Below are 26825 nucleotides of genomic sequence, written 5' to 3'. Positions count from 1 at the left end.
ATCTTAATAATGTCAATTTTGAACAGCCCAGAGACTCTAAAATATTTAAGAATCATTTTATACACCATCAGATCCTTTTTAGACACACCGTTTTGCCTTCAGCCTTAGTTTAATATCAAATAATTTGTTTTACTAGTAATCAGCTATCAACGCTACCAACAGGAATGATATGCCTAGTCATATTGGTCTAAGTCTGTAACATCCACAAACTGGTTTAATTTACATTCTCGAGTGTAATTTGCACAGCGAACCTATGGAGCATCAGGACCAGGACATGGTAGTCCCATTTTCTTTTCTTTCTTTCTTTCTTTCTTTTTTTTTTTTTTTTTTTTTTGAGATGGAGTCTCACTCTTGTTGCCCAGGCTGGAGTGAGTGCAATGGCATGATCTCAGCTCACCACAACCTCCATCTCCCGGGTTCAAGCAATTCTCCTGCCTCAGCCTCCTCTCATTGTCTTTTTTAAGCAGCTGAGGAAATGAAGAGTCAAAAGGAAATTTGATTGCCTACCATGAAGGAACCAGAGTCATGTTAAAAACACAATTTTCACTGTGTTTAACAAAGCCAAATGTTAATGACTGATGGATGAAGGAGCAAAAATAAAGCCTGTCTTCACTCCCACCCTTTTTTGTGGTTATCTGGCAATGGTTCTGCTTTTAGCAGATGTTGACTTTAAGCTCTCAAACAATATTGTTGGCCAGCATAGAGGCGTCCAGCATTTTCATCTTCAGCTGGGTATCTGATGTCCTCGAGCTGAGTGAACTGGCACAGTGCACCAAAGACTAGTTTGTCACAGCTACTTTTGCTTGAAGGAAATAGAAAACTAGTTTCTTCAATTTGCCCTATAATGATGATGCAAAAAAAAAAAAAAAAAAATTGAGGATGCGCTTAAAGATGCTATATTAGAAGTGAAGGAAAATGTCGCCCAAACTTCTATAACATTCTCGATGGCTTGGCAAAGTGGTCTCAGGTGGGTGCCCTGCCTCAGCGTGTCCTTGTGAAGTGAGCTTGCTGAGAAGAACCAACCCAGGCTGCACAGGATCTCCGGTTCATGCCTCTCCCTTGAGAGACACCCCAGTGTGCCTTTTAAAATATGGACATATACTGCATTCCCCCTCAACCAATGAAGTTCCGCTTTCATCACTTTCGGGTAGAAGAATAAACCAGAGATGTGGCTAGTGCGGTGGAAGATGGGAACAGTCATTCTGAGAAGACACAAATCAACACAATCTTGGCAATCGTAAGGAACTCTGGGAATCCGGGAAGCATATTCCTTCAGAGGAATCCAGTCATTCAAAACAGTGAGAACTGAGCCTTCCATAATTACTCATTTAGAAATATCTAAGTTCCCACATCTGGGAATCATGGCACAGTATGAAGGAAGTAAAGGTGCTGCCTTTCCCCTCAGAGATCTTAAAATGTGTTGGGGTGCTGCTGACATGTCCACGTAAATAGCTTCCACTTGCATGTGAAGACCCCTTTCTTCCAAGAGCCAGAGGGATCCAACTAAGTTGTAGCTTCTAGTTCCAACCGGGGTCTTCAACAGCTTGGAAAGAAGGCAGGACGAAGTTCAATGTACTCTAGAGCTGAGCTAAGCAGAACCAACAAATGTCTTTTGGGGTCAAAGTGAGCTCTTCTTTTTGTGGCTTTTCGGCTCATATGGTGGAGTCAGAAGGGTGTATTTTTGTGGTTAGACAGACTGGAATTTGACCCTGGCTCCCCAATTCCCGGCCAGGTATCCTTTGGTGAGCTACCTGACCTCCCTCCCTGAGCCTTCCTTTCCACATCTGCACAAAGAGCCTCCTGACACCTGTGTCACGGGGCCTTGGTGAGCCTCGGAGAGGAAACACAGAAGCCGTCAGCACTCTTTCTAACCTGGAGGAGGTGCAAATACACACTGGCTCTTTTCTAGGCCAGCTCAGAAATAAGCTAACGTTTATTTTTAAAAGAACAGGAAGCAGATTTCTGAACCTGGCTAGGACTTCCCTGTTTGGCAGGGCGGGGCCGGGGGGGATCTTACCTGCAAATGGGCCCCAGAGGTTATAATAAATACAAGTCATGTAAGAGTTTATAGCCATACCTGACCCCATCACCAGAACAGAGACATTCATCCATGGACTAAGCATTCCAGGAAGCAGGAGAGATGAAAGACAGATGAATGGTCTCCAGAGAGAAGGTTTGGACTTGACCCTAGCAGAAAACCTACTAGTGCCCTGATGAGGCTCGGTGCCCCACTTTTCCAGGCTCATGCCTAAGCCTATTATTTTCCTTTACACACGTGTCTGTTTTTCCCGGCTCTGGCCAAGCCTGCAGTTGGAAATGCTAACAGGATCTGCTTTGGTTGAGCCCAGGCTCAGGGCACATCATAAATTCCACACTGTGATCTTGCTTTTGTGACTTGTGCAGTCAAACTTTGCAAAGTCCTGGGGTTTGAAGTTTCAGAAGTTTTAGAGAAGTGACGAAGGAAGTAAGGGTGGAGGCGAGTCTGAAGACTGCCCACACCAGACCTAGTTATAACTAGGATCATCTCCTTGCACCCCTTCCAGCAAGGAAGCCAGGTGGACCTTCCTGGCAGAGACCTCGGCTGAGTTCCCACAAAGGCAGCAGGCTATTTGGAAATGATACATCCCTGGTTCTACACTTTTTCCTTTCTAGGACAGGTGCAACACTAAGATCCCCATTAGGAAATTAATTCTTTGGTTTCAAGAAAAAAAGCCAGCTATCAACTCAAAGAGAATTTCAGGTGTTCAAAACAAACAAACAAACAAACAAAAAAATCCGGTGGTGGCCTCAGGCTTGCCTGCTGGCTGTACCTAATACTTCAAAATAGTGACCAATTAAAGGTTTACACTGGGCCATTTATCATGTCAGATTATAGAGTTTCTTCTCAGAGCCTCTTTGCTGGAGCTAATAAATGCCCCCCAACAACAACAAGTCTCTTGTCTTGTCAACGATGATTCAGTCCCTTTGCCTTTAGAGCTTGTCGCCAACATAGCCGCTGTGAGCAGCCCATTGGTGAGGAATTTTGTTTTATCTCAATATTTAGATAATCCCATTAGGGCACAGCATCTGGGACTACAGGATTTCCATCAAGACCCCTTGTCTGTCACATCATCCCTGGAACTGTAGATGTGTCCTGAGGTTATTTGATAGTTAAACCTCTTCCCCTTCAGCATTTGCTGTGTTTTGTGGTCGCTGTGCTCTCTGGGCTTCAGTCCACCTTGGATGTTCCCATCCCCAGATGAACAAAAGCATGCAGATGACTGATGGACTAGAGTCTTTCTTCCCATCCAGATATTTTGGCAACTTGTGGCAGAACAATTACTCACAAAGGACACACCAGGGATCAAACACCAAGCAGCATTCAGAACAGCCACTGCAAAGTAGATTTGGAAACAGAAAAACAAGGAAAGGAAACATTCTCCCGGGCCTGATAGATGCATTTTAAAACTCCAAGTATTTCTCAACAACTTAGCATGAAGTTTGGGATCAAGTGATACTTGGCTCTTTCTTATTTTGGGGTCCCCAAATTTACATTTCTGTGCAGTAAGTTTGCTGAGCAAATTAATATTTGCATACAGAGATGCAGGCAGTGCAGCAGTGAAACAGCTGCATGTGTTTGGAAAGACTTGGAGCTCCCGCACTGATTAGCTCCTGCATTTTTGTTTTTTATTCCCCAAACGGACACTCACTCTGACCCAGATCATTTGGCGATGAGGGTCAATTCATGTTTAAGCTTTGAAGATTAGAGAGACCAGAAAGGGCCACCACTTCTCTATTTTCTTTTAAAAACTTTAAACTTTAAAAAACTAAAAACTTTTAAAAATGCATAATATTCTGAGTTCATGAAAGGAATTTATCCACATTTCTGCCACATTAAATGTTAGCAAAGTTTACATTGGACTGTCATATTTCTTTACTTTATTCACTAGCATACAAGATGTCGATCTGAACATCTGGTTTTTAATAACCCTCGACATCTGGGAGCTCCTTTTTATTCCTATGGTGGACGAGGAACAGTAGTAGTGATATTGGCAGCGTATATTTTCAAACTACAACTCCTGTCTGTTTCAATCATAATTAATTACCACTTTTTAATATATTTAATTTGCTAAAAGTGATTTGCATTAGACCACATTTCACTGTTAAGAAAATAGTAGTAGGTTTTGGTGGCAGTGGCTTTTCTTTTTGCTTACTTTCTTCTCTTTTAAAAATTAAAATCCGATAGGAATGGATTTGGAACAAAATGAATGTATATGTGATGTTGGGTTTTAAATATGAAATGAAATAAACTGCTCTGCAAGGAAAGTTATTTTATAGCTATTTAAGAAGAAGTCGGCAGTGGCTGTAGGCTGTATTTTAGAGAAAGCCTCCTATTTTGTTTTGTGACTTTGGCAAATCATAGCATCTTTCTATGCTTGGAGTTTTTCTACAGCAGCAATTTTGGGGGTCAAGAATCTTATGATGAAAGCTAGGGCCTCCATCCAGAGACATATATTTGCACACATACTCAACAACATTCTTCATTGAATTTCAAGGGGTTGCTAGGCCCCTTGAAACCCATTTATGAATGCCCTCGGGTCTTACGCTGTAAACTTTCCTCCTTTATGAAAATGAAAAGGAACATCAAATTTGCTTTTCTCCAGGGACAGAGAGGAAGTTAAATGAATGTAAAAATACATTTTTCCTAAGTCACATAGGGAAAAGGGAAGTTTCTTGCCAAGAGCAATTATTAGACTGTTTAATAATAAATAAACACAGATAATTTTTACATAAGAAGGCCCAGCTAAAATGATCAATGTATTTTATTGTTTGCCAGAATATTCCTACCTAAGCTGTCAAGTGAAAATTCATACTGAGTCATCCAGTTCAGACTCTGTGCAAATCATTCCATTGACTCACGTCAGTCAGGGATTCGTAACCTTTGTGGGCCGTGGATCCCTTTGGCAGTATGATGAACTCTTTGGATCTCTTCTCAGAATAATTTTTTCAATGCATAAAATAAAATACCTGGAAATACAAAGGTAATAAACTGTATTGAAAGTCAGTTGAAAAAAAATCTTTAAGTAGATAAAAATGACTAGACCTACTGGCCAGATTAGGTGGAACTGTATGAAACTGCTATTTTTCTAGATAAAAATGGCCAAGTATTGGCATTTTCGTATGATTCAACCTAATAGTATAACAACTTAACCAATAAGGAGTCAAATAATGAGAAAATATTCCAAGTTTTTTTTCCTCCTATTCCTGATTTTCAAAACAAGAAGCAAATCATGGCAAAATCTGACTTCATTGGAGATCTATTAAAAGGCACAGCTCTCAAATTATGCGTGACACCAGGGTATGTTTCAATCCTTGCAGTAAACTGTGAGAATTGTTCAAAACAGGGACTTTGCTATGGGGATATACCTCTGTCTTCAAAGATTCCATTTGCCTGTATATTAGCCACTTTACTAAGTGAGGAAAGTCACCAGAGCTATTTTGGAAACACTTTTCCACAACAATTCCAAGGAAAGAAGTTTCAGTTTATCCGCAGTTGAACACAATTTTAAGTTAAACAAAACTTTCTTTCTACAAGCATTCTACTGAATTGAAAGTTTACCTCTCTTTTCTTTGAAACTTATTTGATTGCAAATGTATAATCATTCCACGCAACTGTATAATCATACCATCACCAGTGCATCCTCTTTCATGCTGAGAGCAACGTAGAATCTGTCAACTAAGAAGATGCATGTTTGAGCCTTTGTGGAATAACCAATATGAATTATCGCCTGCTGAAAAAGTTTGTTCCACCCAAGTAGATGGAGTTGTGTGTGTGTGTTTTTAAAAAATTCTTCTTCAGCCTTTATTGATACTTTAAGCTTAAGAGAAATTAAGGGTATTTGATTACTATAATTACTTCTCTGCTTACTTAAAAGGTTTAATCTACTCCTTAGGCATATGCAATTCAGATTGCATGCTTTCCAAAAAATAATCATCTGCTAATGTAGACTAATTTTAATCTTCTAATCCAATCTTGACACAGAGTCAGAGCTGGGTGGGTGGAATGTTTTTCTGTGTGGGTTGCCATAGATACAAAACTTGGTTATGTATTTGACAAGTCGGTGATGTGGAACTTAAGTTACTATGGATTTTTTTCCTCAGTCTTGAAGATTAAAAAACAAAGTGAAGATTAGCGTGCCTTTCCAGTGCATCTCGGTGTAACTAACCTTCTCTTCTTTCATTCTGGTGCTCCCCTCCTCTCTGTGCACCTCCCCACCTCGGGCCGGCCGCAGGATGACGAGGAGGGCATATGGGCATAGCCGGGCCTGTAAACCAAAGTTCCAGTTTTGTTTTGAGGGGTGAGAAACCATCTTTTATATCATTTTTCTTAAAAAATTGCATTCTAGTGTTGTATTGTGTGCGTGCTCAATTGTGCTCGCTGATGTTTGTGAATTGTGCCCTGTGTTTGCTACTGTGTTCTGTGAGCGCAGAATGTCCGCGTGCCCTGACCCTTCCCAAGAGCCCCCTCCATCCTACCTCACCTCCCCACCCCACAACCACATTACTGCTCTGCCTTGTTGGGGCTGGGTTTAGCACGATTCAAATGTTTCTACGTTATTTAAGATGTAAACTATGCCCTTATTAGGATTTATACACAGTTTTTAAGGCATGATTGTGGACTCAGAAATTGTCGCAATTCTCCAGTCGTGGTTTTCAGCCGACTACTTGCTTTTACCAGATATGCCAGTGTGGTGTGACTCTCACGTCCTTCTGGTTGTGTCAAATGTTTGGCAAGGAATAAGGAAAATAAAACTATGTATCTTCATGGAGCTGAAACTATCATCTCTAAGAAGCCCGTTTAATGGATTGTGCTATCTCTTCTATGGCAGTTCTGAAGAAAACACAAGGATCAAGGCATAGTAATGGTGAATGGGTAACTGTAACTCTTTAAATGAATTAGAATAGAAATATTCGTATTAGCAGGTCTTATTAGTGACATTTTATCTGTTGCTTTTTAAAAATTATACTTCTAAGAGGCTTTGCATTAGAAATTACACACATTGTATTTATCAGAGGGTTTTGTACTTTTAAAAGCTGATCTTTAGCTATTAAGAACTCACCCTTTATTTATGTCCTATCTGCATTATGATTGAATAATGACACATGTAATTACCACATGGTTATAAATGGAACATTGAAGTCTAGAAACTTTTGCTGCTGAGAATTACACCTCTCCTGTACACTGCAGGCTGTGGAACACCAAGTCACAAACTCCTTGGAGTTGAATATACATATGGTTACATGGAATACGGTATTAAACTTGGTAACATTGCATATGACATTTTATTTGGAACAGGGAATATAGATTGTGTGCCATGGTGATTTTTTCTGACCAGAAAGTATTCAATGTATAGTTCTTTATTCTGAGACAAGCATGAAATGACACAGTGCTGGAGAATCAACAGGTGTGGGACAGTTCTTGGGGATAACTTAGCATTTATGTCTTTTCCCAAGTCTTGCCTTCAAATAGCATGGCAGGTGGTGCTTCAGGTAAAGTTTAAACTAGAGCTGGTACGTTTTGCCTGTTGGTGAGTTTCATTGTTGTGTTTTACTTCTCACTTGAACCTGTTATACGTCCCACTAATGGGTCAGTTTGGTTTTTTTTGGTACTGAGGGTGAAGTTCACAGAATGGTGGTTTTCAGATATAACATCTTTCTACATAGTAAAGATGTAATGCCTCCTGGATCCATTTGCTGCCGGTAAAACCTGCTTCACGTTAATACAGGAGTATCTCATCTCTTCTCCCTTTTCTTGGCAAAGGGGAAAATAGCACTGGAATTAACACTTCTAGATGCAAAGTCATTCCATAGGAAAGCTTGTCAGTATGAGGAAGTGGGGAAATCAGAGAAGTTCTGGATGTTCTATGGGAGCAACTCTTTCCCTCTCTAGGGAAAATATTAAGAGAAATGTCACGTTTACTCACAAAGAAAAGCTAATAAAAGTGGAAATTGACCTAAACTAATATGAAATGAGAAGAAAGCGTTTTATAGCATTAAAAAGCAAACACGTGAAGCCTGCCTCAAACATGCATGGGCTAGGTAGGTAAAGGAAAGTTCTAAGAGTTTGGCAGTTGTCTTGAAAACTATAGCTCCTACTTGGGGCTCTTCTGTGAAGCTACTTCCGCCATCATGAGTATCAGGGCGCTAGGCTGCACTTGTGTGTCCTCCTGAATAGTGAAGATTTTTTATTGCTCTTTCATAAGATTCAAGACACCCTGAGATATGAACAGTGTTGTTATCCTCAGGATGGAATCGGCTCCAAGACCCATAGGAAATCTTGCCTTGCTTAAGGCAAATGCAGACAATCGTATTAAGCCCTATCCCCTTTATTTCTTCATGAATTTCTCCAAATGCCATGGACACCAGAAAATAAATGTTTTTAGTAATTTAGTCAATATATAATCCTACTTTAGTATGCTGTAATAAATTTCATATGCTTCAGAGGAAAACTACTTATCTTTCTTTATGACTCCTTTAAACAAGTTTGCTTAGATATCCTCAGGCTTTTAAAACCATGTCTTTAAGGATTTAAATAATGAGATACTGGGGGAACCTTCTGTTTTTGAGCAGCCGTTGCATGTTTTGAGTTGCATTACAATCCATGAGGCCTTAGGAGACATTAAATTTATAACTAAAGATGGATAATAGTGGTACATTAAAAATTAACTGTTTTCAATGTTTTGATTTATGGCCCCTATAAAAGAAACATTACAAGATGTTATTTTACTAGACAACAGTAATATGCTCATAATAGCATCAGAAGGCTCTGACTTGAATCTGGAGTTTTGGTGCTGAAATGAATCATAATTTAGAAAAAGTTACTCTAAAAATTACAGCAAATTGGAATTAGCATAACAACCCTGCCAGCTCCTCCCTTTTTTGCCACTTCTGGAGGTTAAGTCCAGACATGATTTATTTGTCTCACTATGGTCATTCAAGAGTGATATTTTCCGAGCACACAGTGGACCAGGGAAAGTTTACTTTTCTAAAGAGTTTTGACAGCCCCCAGAGCTAGCCTTTCCCCTCTTAAACCTCACATTCAGGCCTGGATTTATCAGCATGTGGCCTGTGCAGTCCACAGGCCCTACACTTAGAAGGGCTTCACTCTTAGGTTAAAACTCTACTGTCACTGTCTTGAAATTCCTAACGTTTTTCAAAGAAGGGGCCTCACGTGTTCATTTGCCCTCAGTGCCAGTAATTATGTAATCTATGCTGCCTACACCAACCATATATTCCTATATTCTGCTTTTCAATTCTCTTTATACTCCCCCTCCCTGTTGGATCATCCACACTCTTGTTTTCTTATGCCTAAGATTTACCTGTGGCCAGCCTCATTGTTCTGGGTTTCTTCTCAGACTCCATGGGATCACATTTCCAGCAAGTTGTTGCCCTCATAGGTATCCCGGGCACTGCGTATTCAACCACTGTCCTCTCACCACCAACCCCCCAAACCCCACATGCACACATACTTTCAATTGTGAAAATGTGCTCTTGGAGGCCTAACTCTATTCCCTATCTTGCCTTGCAAAATGCAGGAAAAGCAGCTCCTCAATTCTCCATAACTTTCCTTCAGGAAAATCCACTTAATGTAGGTACCATTTGTGTCAGCAAATACTTCTTCATTTACGTCGAATGAAGGTGCTTTCCTCGGACCCCCCAAGAGGCATTCAGGTTTGTGAACATCAATGAGGTGGGCAATGGATGAGCGAATCGAGGCATCTTGTGAGATTTAGTGCCACATCTGCCTTGACATTTAAATGTTTGAGCTCTTACTGTGAACTCTTGTAATTCAGCAAAGATAGAACACAAGTTTTTATTTCTTAAACCACTAGAAAAGAATTAGTCTTTTTTGATTGAAAACATATACAAATTTTTAGGACCCGATTCGTAAAAATACAGATGTGGCATTAACAAGTTTTGGCATGAGGCTGTGATGCTAGTAGATGCAGCCTGTTCAAAATGAAGAATTGTAGCTCTCTGCCACCAGCACATGGACAACGTTATGGTGAGTAAAAATATGAATCCCAGAACATTTAGACATGAGGAAGGGGTGTTTTACAAATAAAAGTGCTAGATGGCCCAGTGGAACTCCCTGCCATGCCTCCCTTCTGGAAGAATGAAAGAAGGAGGAAGGAGATGTTTTATTTTGGCTAGGAAGTTCATGTCCGACTTGCCTTCTTTTAGCAGACAGAGTCTGGACACTGGGTCTGTGCTTGTCCTGGGACTAGAGAAATTTAATGGTGGCAAAAAGAAAGTCAAAGAAAGAGCTCTGAGCTCTACACAAAGCAGAGGTTTCTATACAAAGTGGTGGTTTCTATGCAAAGTGCAGGTTTTCTTTTACACCTCCTGTACAGGGGTACCTCCTGGTGCTTTTAATGCAATTTAGATTTTGTGTAACTGAGGATCTGATATATCTCTTTCTTGTGCCGTTGGCTACTCAGACTTTCATTTATTCATTCCTTCATTTATTATTCACTCATTTGTCCATTCTTTCACCGAACGGTTCTCAGTTAGATGCTGGGAAATCAATGACGAATAAGATTGCCATGGTTGCTGCCCTGTGGATCTTGCCATCCAGTCAAGGGACAGAACATAAATAATTAGACATCTCAATAGAAACCTTGTACATTTTGGTCATGGCTTTGATGGAAACCAGAAAGATACTGAGATTAACATGAGGGACCTACTTAAGAAAGGATGTTCAGCAAGCATCGCTCCAAGGAAGTAAGTTTTAAGCCAAGTCTTAAAAGGGGAGAGTCAGGAGGTACCCACGCCAAGGCATGCATTTGGGAGGTGGTCCCAGGAGGCATTCAAAAGCTGGAGGTGGGAAGGAGTTTATAAGCTGAAGAAGCTTGAAGACCATAACTCTGGGTAGAGCACAAAACAGCGAGATGAGGATGGAGAAGAAGGAAGGGGCCAGAAAATGTAGGGCCTTTTAGGGCGAGGTAGAGAGTTTAGATTTTTAGCCTAAGAAAACTGAGCAGACATCAGAGGAGTTAAAGCAGGGACATGACATGATTTGATTTATGTTGTCAAACAACCCTGGCTCCTGTGTAGAGGATGAATTGTCATGGCAGGAAGAGCAGAAGTAGAGGCTGTTCCATGATCTGTGAGAGAATTGATAGCACTGACCCAGGGCAGCAGTAGTGGAGATGCAGAGAAGTGGATAAATTGGAGATAAGACTAGGAAGTGAAGCCAGGAGGACTTGGATGGGGAGGTAAGATAAAGAACAGAATTGAGAATGCCTCCAGATTTCTACCTTGGGTGTCAAAGCTGGAGCAGGCCATTGGTGGTGGTGGTGGTGGGGGCACTGAGAGGGAACTCAGAGTTCTGGTTTCCCCAGATGTCCAGTCGGTCTGGCCAAGAGAAAGGCAGGCTTTTGAAATAGGCTGTTTTCCATGTTCCTGCCTATCAGCGGGGGAATCTCTGGCCTCTTATTGCAGTAATGTGCAGGCTGACAAGTTTAAAGCATGGCTGAAGTCTAACTTCAAGAGTGAGTGACTCCTCCAACTCTTGAAGAAAAGGAGATTGCAAAGCAAAATCAGTAGTTATAGAATTAGGAGACATGTACGGGGTAGCGATCTGTGGAAAAACAAAAACCCCAGAGTTGTAGGAGGTTGAAAGGGACCTAGGGACTCTAGGGTCCTAGAGAGGAGGGAGTTGCCATTGGCTCTTGCAGTTCCCCCTGAGATCTCCAGGGATCAAGGATTCTGTGGGTCAAGGGGTACAGCATGAGGTTTTGATTGCTTTTGATAATTGACTTCCCATCTTGAAATTCTACGTATATTATTTTTCTGCGGAAGAAGCTTTCAATAATCTCTTTTCAGGAGTTAATATGAGAACTAACCAGAAGTAGCTACGAGATGTTTTAGAACCACCAAGACAATGTCTCTGCCTACTTCCAATTGCAAAATCGATTCCTGGGCAAAGTAAGATGTTTTTGCTTTATCTCTGTCTCCACTTCTTCCTTTTATTTTGCTCTTCTACTCCTCTGGAAGGTGTCTGTATATTTATGTCTTCTATTCAGGCTTACAAAGCTGCTGTTTAGAGCTTCAACTTGAATATCCTATTCACGGTCTTTGCAATTAGTAATTTATTCAAAAAATATTTCTTCATCTTAGTACTGGAGATGTACTGGATATACATCTCAGTACTGGAGTCAAGGTAGTGAACAAAGTGTGATTCCTACCCTGGAGGAGCTTAGCGTAGTGCACAGATTCTCAAGCTGGCGTCCATAAACCCTGGAGGCTCTGCAAATCCCCTGATGTGGTTAATAGACTTCAATGTGGATGTATGTACATCCCCGTAAAGACAGTGTTTATGTTCCTCAGCAGATAGTGGGGCCAGTGACTCAGAAAAAGTGAAGCAGACCCTCATCTATGGGAGACTGGGTAACATTGTGGTGGGGTGGCTAACAGCGTGGTCTCTGGATTCAGATAGACCTAGGTTTGGATGACCTTGGGTAAGTCACCTTCCATCTCTCCCCTCCAAATTCTCTTTGAGGAAGGTTGTGACACCCCCAGGGCTGTGATGAGCTGAGTAAGATGCCAAGCCATGCCTGGTACACGGTGAGTATTCAACCCTAGGTAGAATATCAATATATCACTATTATGTTACTTCTGGGCTCAGGAAAGTGTACTGTATCCGTAAACAGAGGAAAGTGGTTGATACTGGGGTTGTTGAATTTGGGAGGTAAAAGAAAAGGCAGAAGAAAAGCAATCTATTCCTGTGGCCCATAGCTATACCCAGGCCATCTACACATTTTCTAATAAGCCTTACTTAAAGCATATTTACCCTATAAACATACCCTCTCCAGTTACCTTTGATTTTTGTAACACTTGGGTATAGCAAAGGAAAGGTTGATTGTTGGAGAGTATGAATTAGTCCATGTTTGTAGCAGAGGGTTTCTTTCAACTAAAACAAAAATCTAATGAGTAACATGAAAGCCAATGAATATTTAACAAATAATTAACTGTGAGCTAATGAATTGGAGGAGAGAAAAGGATAATAATGTCTCAGTCCACCTCTTTCTGCTCTCAAGGGTGAAGGACTTGGGGGCTGAGGTAGAAGCTTTTAAGCAGATTGAAGGGCAGTAAATAAGTTCCTGTGGGTTTTTCTGGAGCTCATAAGGGTTACCTGGCAAAGCAATGCATGTTGGCTTAGATATGACCACACTCTCAGGACTTGAAATCTGGCTGAGAAATCATAAACAAACAGTGGTGATAAATTACCATGGGCCAGAGGCGGGAGGCGTCGAGCAGAGTGTTACTGCATTACATTACATCCTTCTTGTGCCAGGGCTGGCGCACAGGGAGCACGCTGGCTCTCCCACCCCTTTGTCATTTGCTTTAGAGTATGCTGTCGGTCTGGTCTTGTTTAACCTCTTTATTAATGATCTGTAAAGGGGAGAAAAGAGCATATGAAGGAAAGTCACAGATGACACTAATTTGGAAGGTGTTGGAAACACTAGCGAGGTCAGAGAAATCACACAAATGGCCTGAAGAAGGTTAGGAACATGGAGGGAAAATAACAAATCTTGGAGAAGTCCAGACACTCGCATCTGGTGAAAATTAATCTGAGACACAGATACCAATGGGTGGGAGGGATATGAAAAGCTGAATGCTAAAATAATCATAATAACAACAATAATAATCTCAGTGAACATCAGCAAAACCAGCCAGCCTGAAAGTCTGCCATGGGTGAGAGTAGGGAGAGAGGTGCCTGTGGCAGTTAGCACTGTCAGTGTTAGCAGGTGCCAGAGAGACATGCGTGATCTTATGTGACAATCCTGCCCATCAATTGTCTTACACCTGGGACATCATAATATTATACATGCTTTATCTCAGAGGATCACCCAAGTTATCAGAAAGGTGGAAAGAAAGGCTGGGCACAGTGGCTCACACCTGTAATCCCAGCACTTTGGGAGGCTGAGGTGGGTAGATCACTTGAGGTCAGGAGTTCATGACCAGCCTGCATGGCAAAACCCTGTCTCTACTAAAAATGCAAAAACTTAGTTGGGCGTGGTGGCACATGCCTGTAATCCCAGCTACCTGGGAAGCTGAGGCAGGAGAATTGCTTGAACCTAGGAGGCAGAGATTGCAGTGAGTGGAGATCGCGCCATTGCAATCCAGTCTGGATGACAAGAGCTAAACTGTCAAAAAAAAAAAAAAAAAAAAAAAAAAAAGAGAGAAAGAAAGAAAGAGACGGTTTTTAAACAATGCAGGGCATCATTTAATGTTGGAGGCAGAACCAAAGCTTCTAAAAGAATTATTAATAACACTGGAAAATGGCCATAATGGCACTTTCAGGGAGACAATAAGGTATTCCTCTAGAATATGTAATGTAGGGTTGAGCAGGCTCACAGGTTTCATTCTGAGACTTGTAGACTGAGAATATATACTTCTCAGAGGCCTCTTTGGGGAACCATCCAATTGGTGGGCAATGTCATGCTCTGGGTCAGAATTGTCTTGTTGGTTCAGGGAAAGCAACTCCAGCCCCACCTCTTTCCAGCCATCTCCACAGCCCCAACCAAAGGGGAAAACCAAGACAACATCTAAAATCAGAGCACATATTATGGCCACCACTGGGCGTATCAATCAGAATGGCTAGATTCCTTTCTGCTATTGGAGCATCCATTGCCTGGAGGTCATTAGCCTTACCAAAATGTACCTTAACTGTATCCTCAGGCCTCCCCCATATATTCCTTCTCCAGAGTCACAAGATCCCTACAGGAAAATTGCTAGTCCACCACCTGGTGGCTACCTGGTGTTCTTTTTTTTTTTTTTTTTTTTTTTTTTTTTTTTTTTTTTGAGACGGAGTCTCGCTCTGCCGCCCAGGCTAGAGTGCAGTGGCCGGATCTCAGCTCACTGCAAGCTCCGCCTCCCGGGTTCACGCCATTCTCCTGCCTCAGCCTCCCGAGTAGTTGGGACTAGAGGCACCCGCCACCGCGCCTGGCTAGTTTTTTGTATTTTTTAGTAGAGACGGGGTTTCACCGTGTTAGCCAGGATGGTCTCGATCTCCTGACCTCGTGATCCGCCCGTCTCGGCCTCCCAAAGTGCTGAGATTACAGGCTTGAGCCACCGCGCCCGGCCAGACAAATCATCCTGGTGTTCTTATGAAACTGGTACTGCAACCCTCATTGTGCCTTCCCCGTGAATGTGTTTATCAGAGACTTTGAGATGGGAATGTATTCTAGGAATATACATGCCCTCTAACTTTGTTTTCTGAGAAATATAACGTAAATGCTGAGAACAACAGCACACAGCAACTGAGAATTTCCACTGTGTCAGGTCAGGATCTAAGCTGCTGGTATGTTTGGTCTTGAGTGGAGAAAGACTGGGGCGTCAGGCCCCCATCTCTCTGATGCAAATCCTGCACTTGTAAACATAGGTCCACGCATGCCTTGCAGCTCACAGGGTTGCTCCCATGGTGACAAAATCACTGAGATGCTGAGTCTTTATAAGGAGACTCCTTGACATTTCTTTCAGCCTAAGGGTCAGCGTTTGCAACCCCACTGTGTGCCCTCCTGCTGTGCACCTTAATAAATCAGGTCCCTTCTTTCAGGTTTGTGTGGGTGGTTGAAGAGCAAGGATAGCTTTAGAATCTGCCAGTCCCCAAACATTTCCTTAGTTCCTCAGTCACTCTGTATATGCAGAGTGGTAGAAACAGAGCCCCTGGAAGTTTGAAGAAGAAAGATTGTTATAATCTCTTTGAGAGAAGATTTTCAGTTAAACCTATTAGATCCAGAATAAAAAGGCAGACTCCCATATATGGCGAAAGACCCCTCGCTGTACATTGTATCTTTGTCCATCAGAGGGCAAATATAGGATGAGGCCCTGAAATAATAATCGCAGATTGCTTTCACTGGGAAACCTGAGCTGCTTACAGCCAACAATTCATTTTCCCCATGTATTGCTTTTATGTTCATTTTAGAAAACTTAGGAAGTTTAATAGGGATATCAGGAAAAAAATTTTTCTCAAAATCCTCATTCAGAGAAAGCATCATTTTTAACCTTTCTGTATTTATCTTGCCATATTTTTCCTATGCAGATGGTCTTGTAAATATGTACTTGATGGAGATGGGAATCTGACTTTGCATAACCTTTGGTGCAGAGTGGTTGGGTAGTATCCAGGCTCTAGAGCCTCACAGACCAAGTTCAAATACTGGTTCCACCACTCCCACCTGATGAATTAAGTCTTTAAAGGTGGTATTATCATTTACTCAGCATTACATGACTGTTTTTCACATCTGTTTATAATTTTGAGATATGCTCTGCATCAGGAAGTCGGGAGGTCAGGGGCAGGCTGGAGTGGCCAAGCACTCTGGAGCCCCTGGGATGCAGAGGCTGGGAAGAGTACACTGTTGCCCAGTGGGTTTGTCCTTGGCAGTGGTACACGGGGCTTCATTGTTCCCTGCTCAGGTGTCAGAGGAGTGCCTCTGATTGCCCTGAGTCAGTGTGTGATGGAATTAGCAACCCTGCTGATCCCCCAGCCTCCATTCTTCTTTCTGTGCACCTTGATCTCTGAAGTCACTGTGTTATTTGAAAGGAGTTTCTGTACAAATACCTCTACTAAAAAAACAAACAAACAAACAAACAAAAACACCTCTGTGATTAAAAAGGGAGTCTCCCCATTGGCCATGACACTGGATCGTAAACAGATTCAGTGTGTGGGACTCTGGCTGCTGTTGTTTTGTGTTGGGTTTGTGGTTTTGTTTATTTTTTTGTACTTGTCTCCCCTGGTGCTGGGGCACTAGCTTGGGAGCATGATAAAAATCATGTTATTGAAGAAACCTTTCTGTTCCTTTTTTTTCTTTTTTTTTTTTTTTTTTTTGAGACGGAGTCTCGCTCTGTCACCAGGCTGGAGTGTAGTGGCACAATCTCAGCTCATTGCAAGCTCTGTCTCCTGGGTTCAAGCGATTCTCCTCCCTCAGCCTCCCGAGTAGCTGGGACTGCAAGCATGCGCCACCACACCCAGCTAGTTTTTATATCTTTAATAGAGACAGGGTTTCACCATGTTGGCCAAGATGCTCTCGATCTCTTGACCTTGTGATCCGCCTGCCTTGGCTTCCCAAAGTGCTGGGATTACAGGTATGAGCCACGGCGTCCTGCCTCTGCTCCTCTTTGTCTGAAGGCAGGTGACACACTGGGAAACTCATGGCCAGCCTGTTTCCTTCTCAGAGAGGAAGGGCTTGCAGGGCTAACAGTGTTTCCCCCAGCTGATCCGAAACATGATTCAGGCTTAGTACAATTGGCCACTGAAAAGAATTGTCCTTCCCTCTCATGGTGTGTGGAATGAGAAAGGGAGAATGAGGAAGTCTTCTAGAGCCAAAGAGCAATCTTTGTCCCTCATTACACAACGGGCTTGGGACACAGGGAAATCTGATATGTCAGATAAGGAGGTGATGATATGTGAGGGTGCCAGCTGAGATGTACCAGATGAATTTTCTCCATGTTATTATTTTTAAAAATTATGAATGCACCAACATGTTAATGGAGCCCGGACCATTGAGCCATTTCCTCATGTGAGGGCCTTACTCCAGGCAAGAGACTCCTACCTGCTGATGCCTGCAGGAGCTTTATGTAGCTGGGTTGCCTTTCCATGGCAGGGACTGGGGACGGGGAAGGATGGACTCTGGCGTTTGCTCCTCTGTCGGTCACTGCCATCCTGACAAAGAGTGAGGGGGCCTTCAACACAGTGGCTCTCTGCCTAGTTCACTCATCTTGGGGAAAACACCTTAAAGTTCCAAGAGCTGACACTGCCATTTCTTCTACTTCTGTCTCACTCACGTAGCACCCTTGCCAGTTTAGAGAAAATGCCCTGTGTCCCTGATTTTCATCTGATCTCCCATCAGCTCTATGAGGATGGCAGACAGGTGACACCATGCCTATTTTATAGAGTAACAAAAGGAAGTTTGTCCAGGGCTATACAGATGAGACACAGGGGAACTAGCACGTGAACTTCAAACACGTGACTCTTGGCTAGCTACTCCTTCCGCTATAGTAGTAATTCCCTAAAGTGTCCCTCCGTGCACTGATGGTATTGGATATTAAGAGACAATTTTTTTTTTTTGAAATAGAGTCCTCCGTCACCCAGGCTGGAGTGCAGTGGTGTGATCATGGCTCTCCGCAGTCTCAGACTTGTGGGTTCAAGTGAGATCCTGCACCTCGGCCTCCCGTGTAGCTAGGAGGCACACACCACCACGCCTAGCTATTTGTGGGGGGCCTAGAGATGGTGTCTTGCTATGTTGCCCAGGCTGGTCCCAAACTTCTGGGCTCAGATGATCCACCTCAGCTCCCAAGGTGCTGGGATTACAGGAATGAGCTACTCGACCTGGCCACTATTTTAAAAAAATAGTCATAAAGGCATATGGTGTTCAAATAAGTTTGAGCAAAGCTGGATTAAACAGAATTCATAGGTTTCTCTACTGCAGGCCTTCTCAGAGCCTTTGACAGGCCAGGGTCCTCAAACCAACCGTCACACTCCAGAGAAAGAACGTTTGCTGTGCTTATTGCTCCCAGCCCCTTTTCTTCTCAGACCCTCATGTGGAATTAGAGTACACAGAATATATTTGGAGAAAGTTTTGCGCAGCCTGACTTCTCTTGGACTATAGGATGAGCCATTTTCCAAGCAGATGGAGCTACCACCACTGACTGAGGTAGTTAAACGAAGCCTGGAAAACCTTATGCCAAAAATGATTAATCGACCTGAAAAGGAGAAGGCAGATAGCCTAGCACCACCATTAGGCTTTTCTTTATCTTACGATGCTTGGCAACTATGTTTTGCCAAGTGCTTACTTACCTGGATCTTAATGGGCATATATATTCACTGTTCAACAAGACTGAGACAAATAAAAAGGAACTTGGGACCTTTCTCAAAGGATATCGGCAAAGGAAAGGCTAGCATTTGCTTTCCTGTGCTGACGACCATGTGCCCACCACTGTCCCAAGTCAGGGCTTACTAGAAAACTTTGCAATGTCCAGATAGTAAATATTTTAGGTTTTGTGGTCCAAAATCTGTGGGCAAAATCCAGATATAGATGTTTATGTAACAAGAAAGAAAACAAATGTTCATAGATCTTTTTATTGAAGAAATTCAAAATATAATGAGTATAATTTTTTATAATATACCTCTACTAATGAGAAGAGAGTGGGTTTCTTTTAGGGGATAACATGGCACTTTATTGGAGGTCAAAATTAATATCCTCTGTTGTCAAAATCTATTGCAAATGTTCATCTGTTAATGCTGATCTGTACTGGTATTTTGTGTATTTCATCTTTAAAAATATCTGTCCATACAGATAGGTGATATGCATGACACTCAAAGTGTGGTCAAGTTAGAGCAACCTTGCTGCCATTTGTAGTGTGTGAACAGCAGTGCAAAGCCATGAGTGTGCCATGTGTGGTCTTGGCTGCAACTCCATAACCCTGCCCTTGCCGTGCAAAAGCAGCCAGAGACCATACAAGTGGGCATGGCTGTGTTCCACTGTAAACTATATTTATGGACAGTGAAATTTGAATTTCATATCATTTCCATGTGTCACAAAATATTCACTTTTTAAAAATCCCTCCCCCACCCCACCAACCAAAGAAAAAGGCAAAACCCGTTTTTGGCTTGCAGACCACACAAAAACCAGTGGCTGGCTGGATTTGACCTATTGGGCCATTATTTGCCACCCCATTCTAAGTGCTTTTGCACTGGTCATCTTGTTCATCCTGACATCTCCATATGTGGTATGTACCACTATGACCCTGTCTTCAAGATGAGGAAACTCAGACACAGAGAGGGAAAGCTCTTTGCCCAAAGTCACACAGCTCCGAAATCTCAGAGGTAACATTCGAACCCAGGTATGTCTGACTCCAGAGCTGCAGGACAGTTGCTTGTCTGCACTGACTCACATTACATTCCCCATGGTGACCTTTTTCAATCTCTGCTGTAGTCTTCAAGCTCCCCAGCAAACTCCCCTCATGGGAAGGGGAAGATGGGCCAATTTCTTTAAGAATCATGAAGACAGCCCTCAAGGGCTCTGTCCATTTTCCTCCTCTCCACCTTAGGAGTTATCTCCATTGACCACTTCTCTGCTTCCTTCTCACATCTTATTTCACCACCTCTTCCTTCTTTTGTTCTTCCCTTTTTTCATGAGTAGAGTGTCCAGTCTGCACATAGGATCTCATGGGGTAAGGGTGTGAGCTCTGCATTCCAGATCTGCCCCTGAAAGCTGTGTGACCTTGGGCACATTATTTAATCTCGCTGAACTTCCAGTGTCCTCATCTGGAAAATGGGGAAAGCGATTTCTTACATTTTCCTCCCTCATGGAGTTCTTGTGAAGATCAAATGAAATAATGGTGTAAAAAGGGAGCCCAGTGCTAGTACATAGTAAGCACTCCATAAATACTAGCCTTGTTGTTTTTATTTTCTTCCCTACCACTACCTACTCTACTGCTACACTGATCACCTCTCACAGGCTTGCCATGTCAATATCTCTATAATTATTTATCAAGTGTCTACTATGTGTTACAAAGGTTTAAAAGTTTGCTCGCTCCACGTCTCCTGAATCAGGTTGAGCACTGAGTGCTGGGCTTTGCATTGGCACACATGGCCAAAGGAACAAATGGAATCATTCACCCTGGAGATCTTCATGCTCCCACCAAAAACCACCTGGTTGGGATGGGTTGGATATAGCTCTCGAAGAGTCAAGCAAACTGTCCAGGCAATAAAAAATATATGCCTACAAATTCAAAAACCCTCGACCCACAGTGCCAATAAACTAGCCCAGTTAATAGTCCATTGGAATTAGGTACATGAAGAAGCTTAAAACTTTTCAGCCATTACAAGAAATACCATCACGTTTTGAAGTCAGGGGAAACCAACAGAGGCCATAACCAAGTGAAATTACAAAGAAAATGTGAAAGTTGTCTTTTCCCTAGATCTTTGTATTCTCTTATCTTGGTCAAGCCAGAATAGTTACTTAAAATATTGGAAACAGCTTGTTGAGAAAGCAATGTTGCATCTTCTTTGCCTGCAGAAAAGCATGTACACACTTGCAGGCTTTGGTGTGTTCTTAGAGAGGCTTCAAGGAATTGTGCAAGCAGGGTATGTTCTAGCAGATTACGGGTTCTTTGTGTTTCATGTTTCATGGCTGCCAGCAGCTGGCATCTTTCAGAAATCACATGAAAAGTGGGCAGAGCTCCTTGTGCAAACTTCTGAGCCAAAGGTTAAGGAGACTTTGTGTGTAACTCTTAATCTTGTTGAGAAATTTTAGGGTGAAAAATATAATTATGCCTGAAATGCCAACGACCAAGGCCAAAGGAATGTCTCCTCTTTGGAGGGTTCTTTGTTGATGAGATTAAAAACTAAGCTCTTGTGTTCCTGCCTACAAATTATTCAGATTATTTGAAAAGAAACGAAAGAAGACACTGGGAGGGAAAACTGTTGCATACTATGCTATGTAGCACTTAACTAATGCTCACCCGTTTAGCAATTAGTTCAGTAAATATTTATTGAGTGCCTGCTATGTGCAACTCAACAGAAGCTAAATATTCAAGTTCCTGCTCTCCTTGAGTAGTTTTACTCAAGTTAGGTGTATTCTTAATCATCTCTCAATGTAAGGTTCTGGTCATAAGAAGAATTAAAAGACTCTGGAGGTTAGCACAGGGCAACTTTATATTGCATAATCTATAATTGCCATCAATTCTGTATAGATATAGATCAGCATGGGCAATTCAACAGGCTGGCCTTAAGAGCTGTGTGGTGTGGCCTGAACATCAGGCCCAGCAGTCAAGAGGGGCAACACACAAAGACACTAAAAAGAAGATAGGAAAGTGATACTACCACATTGGAATGAGGTGTTGTCATCAGCCAGCAGACCCCAATGGAGTCCTGTGAGCCTTGTAGCCCTGGAATCTGAGTAATGACAATGAGCATAACTTGTCCTGGAGGGGAGCGCAACCATTAAGGAAGGCCTCCTTTGTCCATGTGTAATTCTACTTAGTCTTTCTCTGTCCCACCATGTAGGTCTTAGGTTGCCCCATTTTATAGAGGAGAGGCTAAATTACATCTTGGTCACACAACTTAGAGGTGGAAGAACCCAGGCTGTGTAACCCAGTTGTCATTCCCTATCACATTCTGTGTTCTTTCTTCAGTATTATGTGGCCACTGCTAGCCATCCGATATAGCAAGGGGTTATTCAGACCCAGCTCCTTAAACCACATGCCAAAGTCCCTCCCCAGATGAGTCCCTCCCCAGCTAACTCATGGTTGGGAAATCAAATAGTGATATATATATACACATATATATATACACACACAATTTATTATGCATTATATATCTTAAATGTATACATTATTACATAATACATGTTGTATATTGTGTGTTAAACATTGTGTTAGTTTCCCAGGCTAATCCACAAAAGCCTATGTCATGTTGCTAAAATTTCTATGCTTGTGGAGAGGGCTGGGGAGAATAATGGAAGATAATATAATAGCTAAAACAGAATAAGAAAAAACAAGATTGAATGAAAACTTAACAGCATTGATTGATCTTGGGGCCACATACTTCAGGAAAAGTGACCTTGTTTTAAAAGGACAAGGAAAAATAGTGCTCATCTTTGGATGTTGTTTTGAGAATTAAATCTGTTAAACCATGTAAACCATCTAGCACATTGTAAAAGTGATGTAAATGCTAGTTGTGTAGATAAATGGAGACCCTTAAAAATATTTCAAAGGGAATTTCCGAACACTTTTAAAGTGAAACCTTTAGAGAGTGCTCGCCTAAATTATTTATACTTAATTTCACTTTAAAACAAGAGTTTCCTTCTACATTGCACCTGGCTATTTGTGCACATGCTAAGTGCCTGAGTCTGCCATTCATCATCCTGAGACTGCCTGCTGCAGCTGAGATTGCCAGCTAGTGCAGCTGAGAAGCAGCTATGGAAGCCCCACAGTCAGATGCTTACCTTCCAGTTTTGGATATAATAAGGGTGCCTCTCCTAAGCAATTACACCGTGCCCCACACTTCACTTAGTGCCTGGCCATACACTAACGCACTTTGCCCCCTAACGAACCCAGGAGGCATGTGCTATTATTAGTTACATGTTAAAACTAAGAAAACGGGACCCTAGAGAGTTTATGAAAGTTGCCACAAGTTGTAGAACCAGTGAGTGATGGAGCTGGAATTTAGAAGTGGGCAGTTTGCCGCTGGAGAACACGCGCTATGCCACGATTTCTCAGCTTCAGCACTACTGAATCCAGGGCTAGATAATTCTTTGTCTTGCATCCTGTCTATTGTAAGATATTTAGCAGCATCCCTGGCCTCTACCTACTGGATGCCAGTAGCATCCCTGCCACACTCCACCCCCAGCCCCTAGTTGTGACAACCAAAAATGATTCCAGAGATTGCTGAATGTCCCCTGGGGGTCAAAATGGCTCCTGGTTGGTTGGGAACCACTGTTTTACCCCCAGATATCATCCCTGGATTTGAACATTATCAAAGTTTGACCTGCAGACTGAAAGAATCTCACAGACTTTACTGCCTGAAAGTTACCTTTGACACTACTCAGAGGAAGCAGAGCTTTCTTATAGAGGGAGGGAAGGGAAGTGAATGTTGAAAATGTCCGTGTGTGTATTAGGACATGGAAAAGGGGACCAACAGTCAAGGTGTGCATGGCAGGTGGAGGTACAGAGGGAGGAAATGGTGATTTGGAAAGGATGACATACTTGCCACTGAGAACCCAGCAAATCGGAACTCACTGGGCTCCTGCACAATGATTGAGAGCTCCTGCTGGAGTCGACAGCCCTGATTCAAATACCCGCTCCACCACTGATGAGCTCTGTGACCTTGGGTCAGTGATTTAATCTGAGTGCCAGTTTCCTCCCCTATAAAACCTAAGTAATGTTTGTTTCTACCTCATGGTGGTGTTGTGAGCCCCTTACAGGTGCTACAAGAGAAAGGGCTTCATAGATGCTAATCAGTTGTCCTGGCCACCCCACCTAAGGCTGTGATGTTTAAGGGATAATACAACAGGGTCTGGACTCAGACTGCCCAAGTCTAAATCCAGCTTGGCCACATGCTAGCTGTGTGATCTTGACTGAGTAGCTCAGCCTCTGTGAGCCTCAAAGCCCTCATTTCTAGTGCCTACCTCGCAGAGTCCATGTATGGAAGCTATGAGATGATGCAATGAACCCTTGCCCAGTTCTGGAGCCCAGCAAACTCTCATCAGCATTAGCACCATGATGACACTTCCCACCTTATGATTTGTCTTTCCTTTCTAGGGCTGCCATAGCAAGGTGCTGCAGGCTTTGTTCAAGGTGTAGGCAGGTCCTTCTGAGGCTTTGAGGGACAATCTATTCCATGCCTCTCCTCTAGTTTCTGGTGGTTTGGTGGCAATCTCTGGTGTTCCTTGGCTTGCAGATGCATCATTGTGATCTCTATCTTCATTTTCTCCTGGCGTTCTCCTTGGGTGCATGTGTCTCCTTATGTCCAAATTTCCCCTTCTTAGAAGGACAACAGTCACCTAGGATCAGGGTACAGGATGACCTCATCTTAACAAATGAGATCTGCAATGACCCTATTTTCAAATAAGGTCACATTCTCAAGTACTAGGGATTAGGATATCAACACATGAATTCTGAGGGGGACACAATTCAATCCATAACAAGATTCTATGAATCTTTTAAAGGTTTCTTCCAGCCCTGAAATTCCATGAGGAATGGCTAAGATCTGAATAGCTTGGGGCAACCAAATAATGGAACCCTGAGAACAGTGGAAAGAGTGCTGTTTGAAGAGTCAGGAAATGTGCTACTTGAGGAAAGTATCTTGATTTTTTTTTTTTTACTTTTAAAATCAATTTACTTGATTATATGTCTTCTCTGTCCTGTGGGGCTGACGATGGCTACTTTCTACACCTTCACTGCGCACCCTCTTCCCAAAATTATTCTGCAGACTGCAGGAGAATGTGGCTGTAAAGACACCTTGAAGCTTTCAAGGCTCTGTCTCTGTGTGTTATTATTATCCCCATTATTTATAAGGAATAAGGCGAAATGTTGACTCCCGCGTGGGGATTCAGTGTCTGTTAACAAGGCCTCATTTCTCCATCACTGCTTGCCTCTCCCCATCAAACGCAGACCTACTGCTAAAGTTTTCAAAAGCTCCCTGCGTTGCGAGATTTGAGCAAACTTGATCTTCCAGGTTAAACTTAAATATTGTTTCCATTTTGAAGCCTGTCATGTGGGTGTACCACAAAGAGCGTTTGGTTTCTACCCCCACCCCGCCTGAAGCTCTGGGCCGCAGTATGTAGGCAGTAACAGAATACTAGGAAGAAAGAGAGAGCCTGAAATGGATCGTTGGCTCTCAGCCTGTGCAGAGACAAAGCAGGATGTAAGTAAAACCATTACTTCTACCTCCTGATCAAAGGCGAGATGGTAACCCCGCCCCTCCTCCCCACCACCCAGCAAGCAATTAACACAGCCTGGCGTCTCCTCTGCAGTGATGGCGGTTCATGAGCTCGGGCTCACGAGTGGTTGAAAGTGGGGGTGCCTTCTGTGCCCAGGTTGAAAAATGTGCGCATTTGCGAACAGAATACATGACGAAATGGGGGAAACACAGAAACCAAGCTTGTTGACAGCTTACTCTTTTCATCTACATTTGATGCAGAGTGAGATCAGAATTTGCCAGTGGAACTTAGAAGGTTTGTATCACAGGAATTGAGTAGACTCAAGTTGATTTTGCGACCACTTATAAACTTGTTAAATGCAGATTCTGATTCCATTAGGTCTGCGTGGAGCCTGAGATTTTATGTTTCTAACAGACTCCCAGGTAGGGTTATCAAATTTAGAGGTGGAAAAAAAAAAAAAAAAAAAAAGACTTGACATCCAGTAAAATTTGAATTTCCTATCTTTTATCTGGCAACCCTTCTCCCAGGCAATGTTAATGCTGCTGGTGTGTGGACCACCCTTTGAGTGGCAAAGATGTACATCCTAAAGACATAAAAATCTGATGAAAGTATAAGGCTGAGTTAGTGGATGAGCATCTGGTACAATTTAGAAACAAGCGCGTGGTTTACAGGATAGTCGCACTGCAAAATGTGACTTGGCTATAGGCAGAAACAAACCAATAGCAGCAAAGAGTGTACCTACATCATTAGAAACAGGGTTCCTTGCATTCCTAGGCTTAGAGTCCTGGGGAACAGTGTGGTACTCATGTTTGCTTTGTAGATTTATTTTCTTAGCCACTTAGTTAATATTGGTAAATCCAGAGTAAATTTAGAACTATAAAAGTAAAAAAGGTTTTTTTAAAGAGCTAAAAACAATGCAAAGTCTAATGTTGAGGGCCTTGAGGATGGCATTTTGCCACATGCTGCCTCCCTTTCCAACTCACCCTCCAAAAGGAAGGGGCCACTGTAACTCCTGCAGCTCAACCCTGATAGGTAATCTGCAGATGAGGTGGGGGCTGGGGCATAGGTTTACAATGACATTTGACATGCAGACCCAACGGTCTGTTTCTTTGAAGCTAAAAGAACTGATTCTAGCTCCTTTGAGGATACTGGGCCACCAGAGTGGCCACTTACAGATTGCCAGAAAGTTGCCACTGAAAGGGAGCTTAGCCATCATTGATTCTAGCCTTACTTCCACAGATGAAGGGGCAGCACTGCAGACAGCAAGTTCCTCCTCCTCTGAGCCCCTTTCTCCTCTACTGGCTACACTGGCGGGTACACTGGAAAAGCTTTATTCCAGGGGCTGTGTAAGGTTAGGACTTGGTTTTTAAGATCTGGTTTTGGGGAATTTTTTTG

At 42.6% G+C, this 26825-nt stretch overlaps 1 protein-coding gene across 12 annotated transcripts in view; it reads left to right on the top strand.

Moving 5' to 3' along the window:
- Window positions 1-26825, top strand: part of ERC2 (ELKS/RAB6-interacting/CAST family member 2) — a 981570-nt gene that overhangs the window by 790160 nt on the left and 164585 nt on the right. The window contains exons 19-20 of one of the 12 annotated variants that reach the window (XM_050778498.1): window positions 6273-6338; window positions 6719-14808. The exons of 10 other annotated variants lie outside the window; for them this stretch is intronic. In XM_050778498.1, coding sequence (XP_050634455.1) covers window positions 6273-6299 — 27 coding nt within the window. In that variant the 3' untranslated portion in view covers window positions 6300-6338; window positions 6719-14808. Of the gene's footprint in view, window positions 1-6272; window positions 6339-6718; window positions 14809-26825 lie in introns of those variants that run through there. One more of the 12 variants, XM_050778499.1, reaches the window with a different exon arrangement.

Source organism: Macaca thibetana, chromosome 2 (assembly GCF_024542745.1).
Source record: "Macaca thibetana thibetana isolate TM-01 chromosome 2, ASM2454274v1, whole genome shotgun sequence".
NCBI classification, from domain to species: Eukaryota; Metazoa; Chordata; class Mammalia; order Primates; family Cercopithecidae; genus Macaca; species Macaca thibetana.
This window is presented reverse-complemented; position numbering and strand designations above follow the sequence as displayed.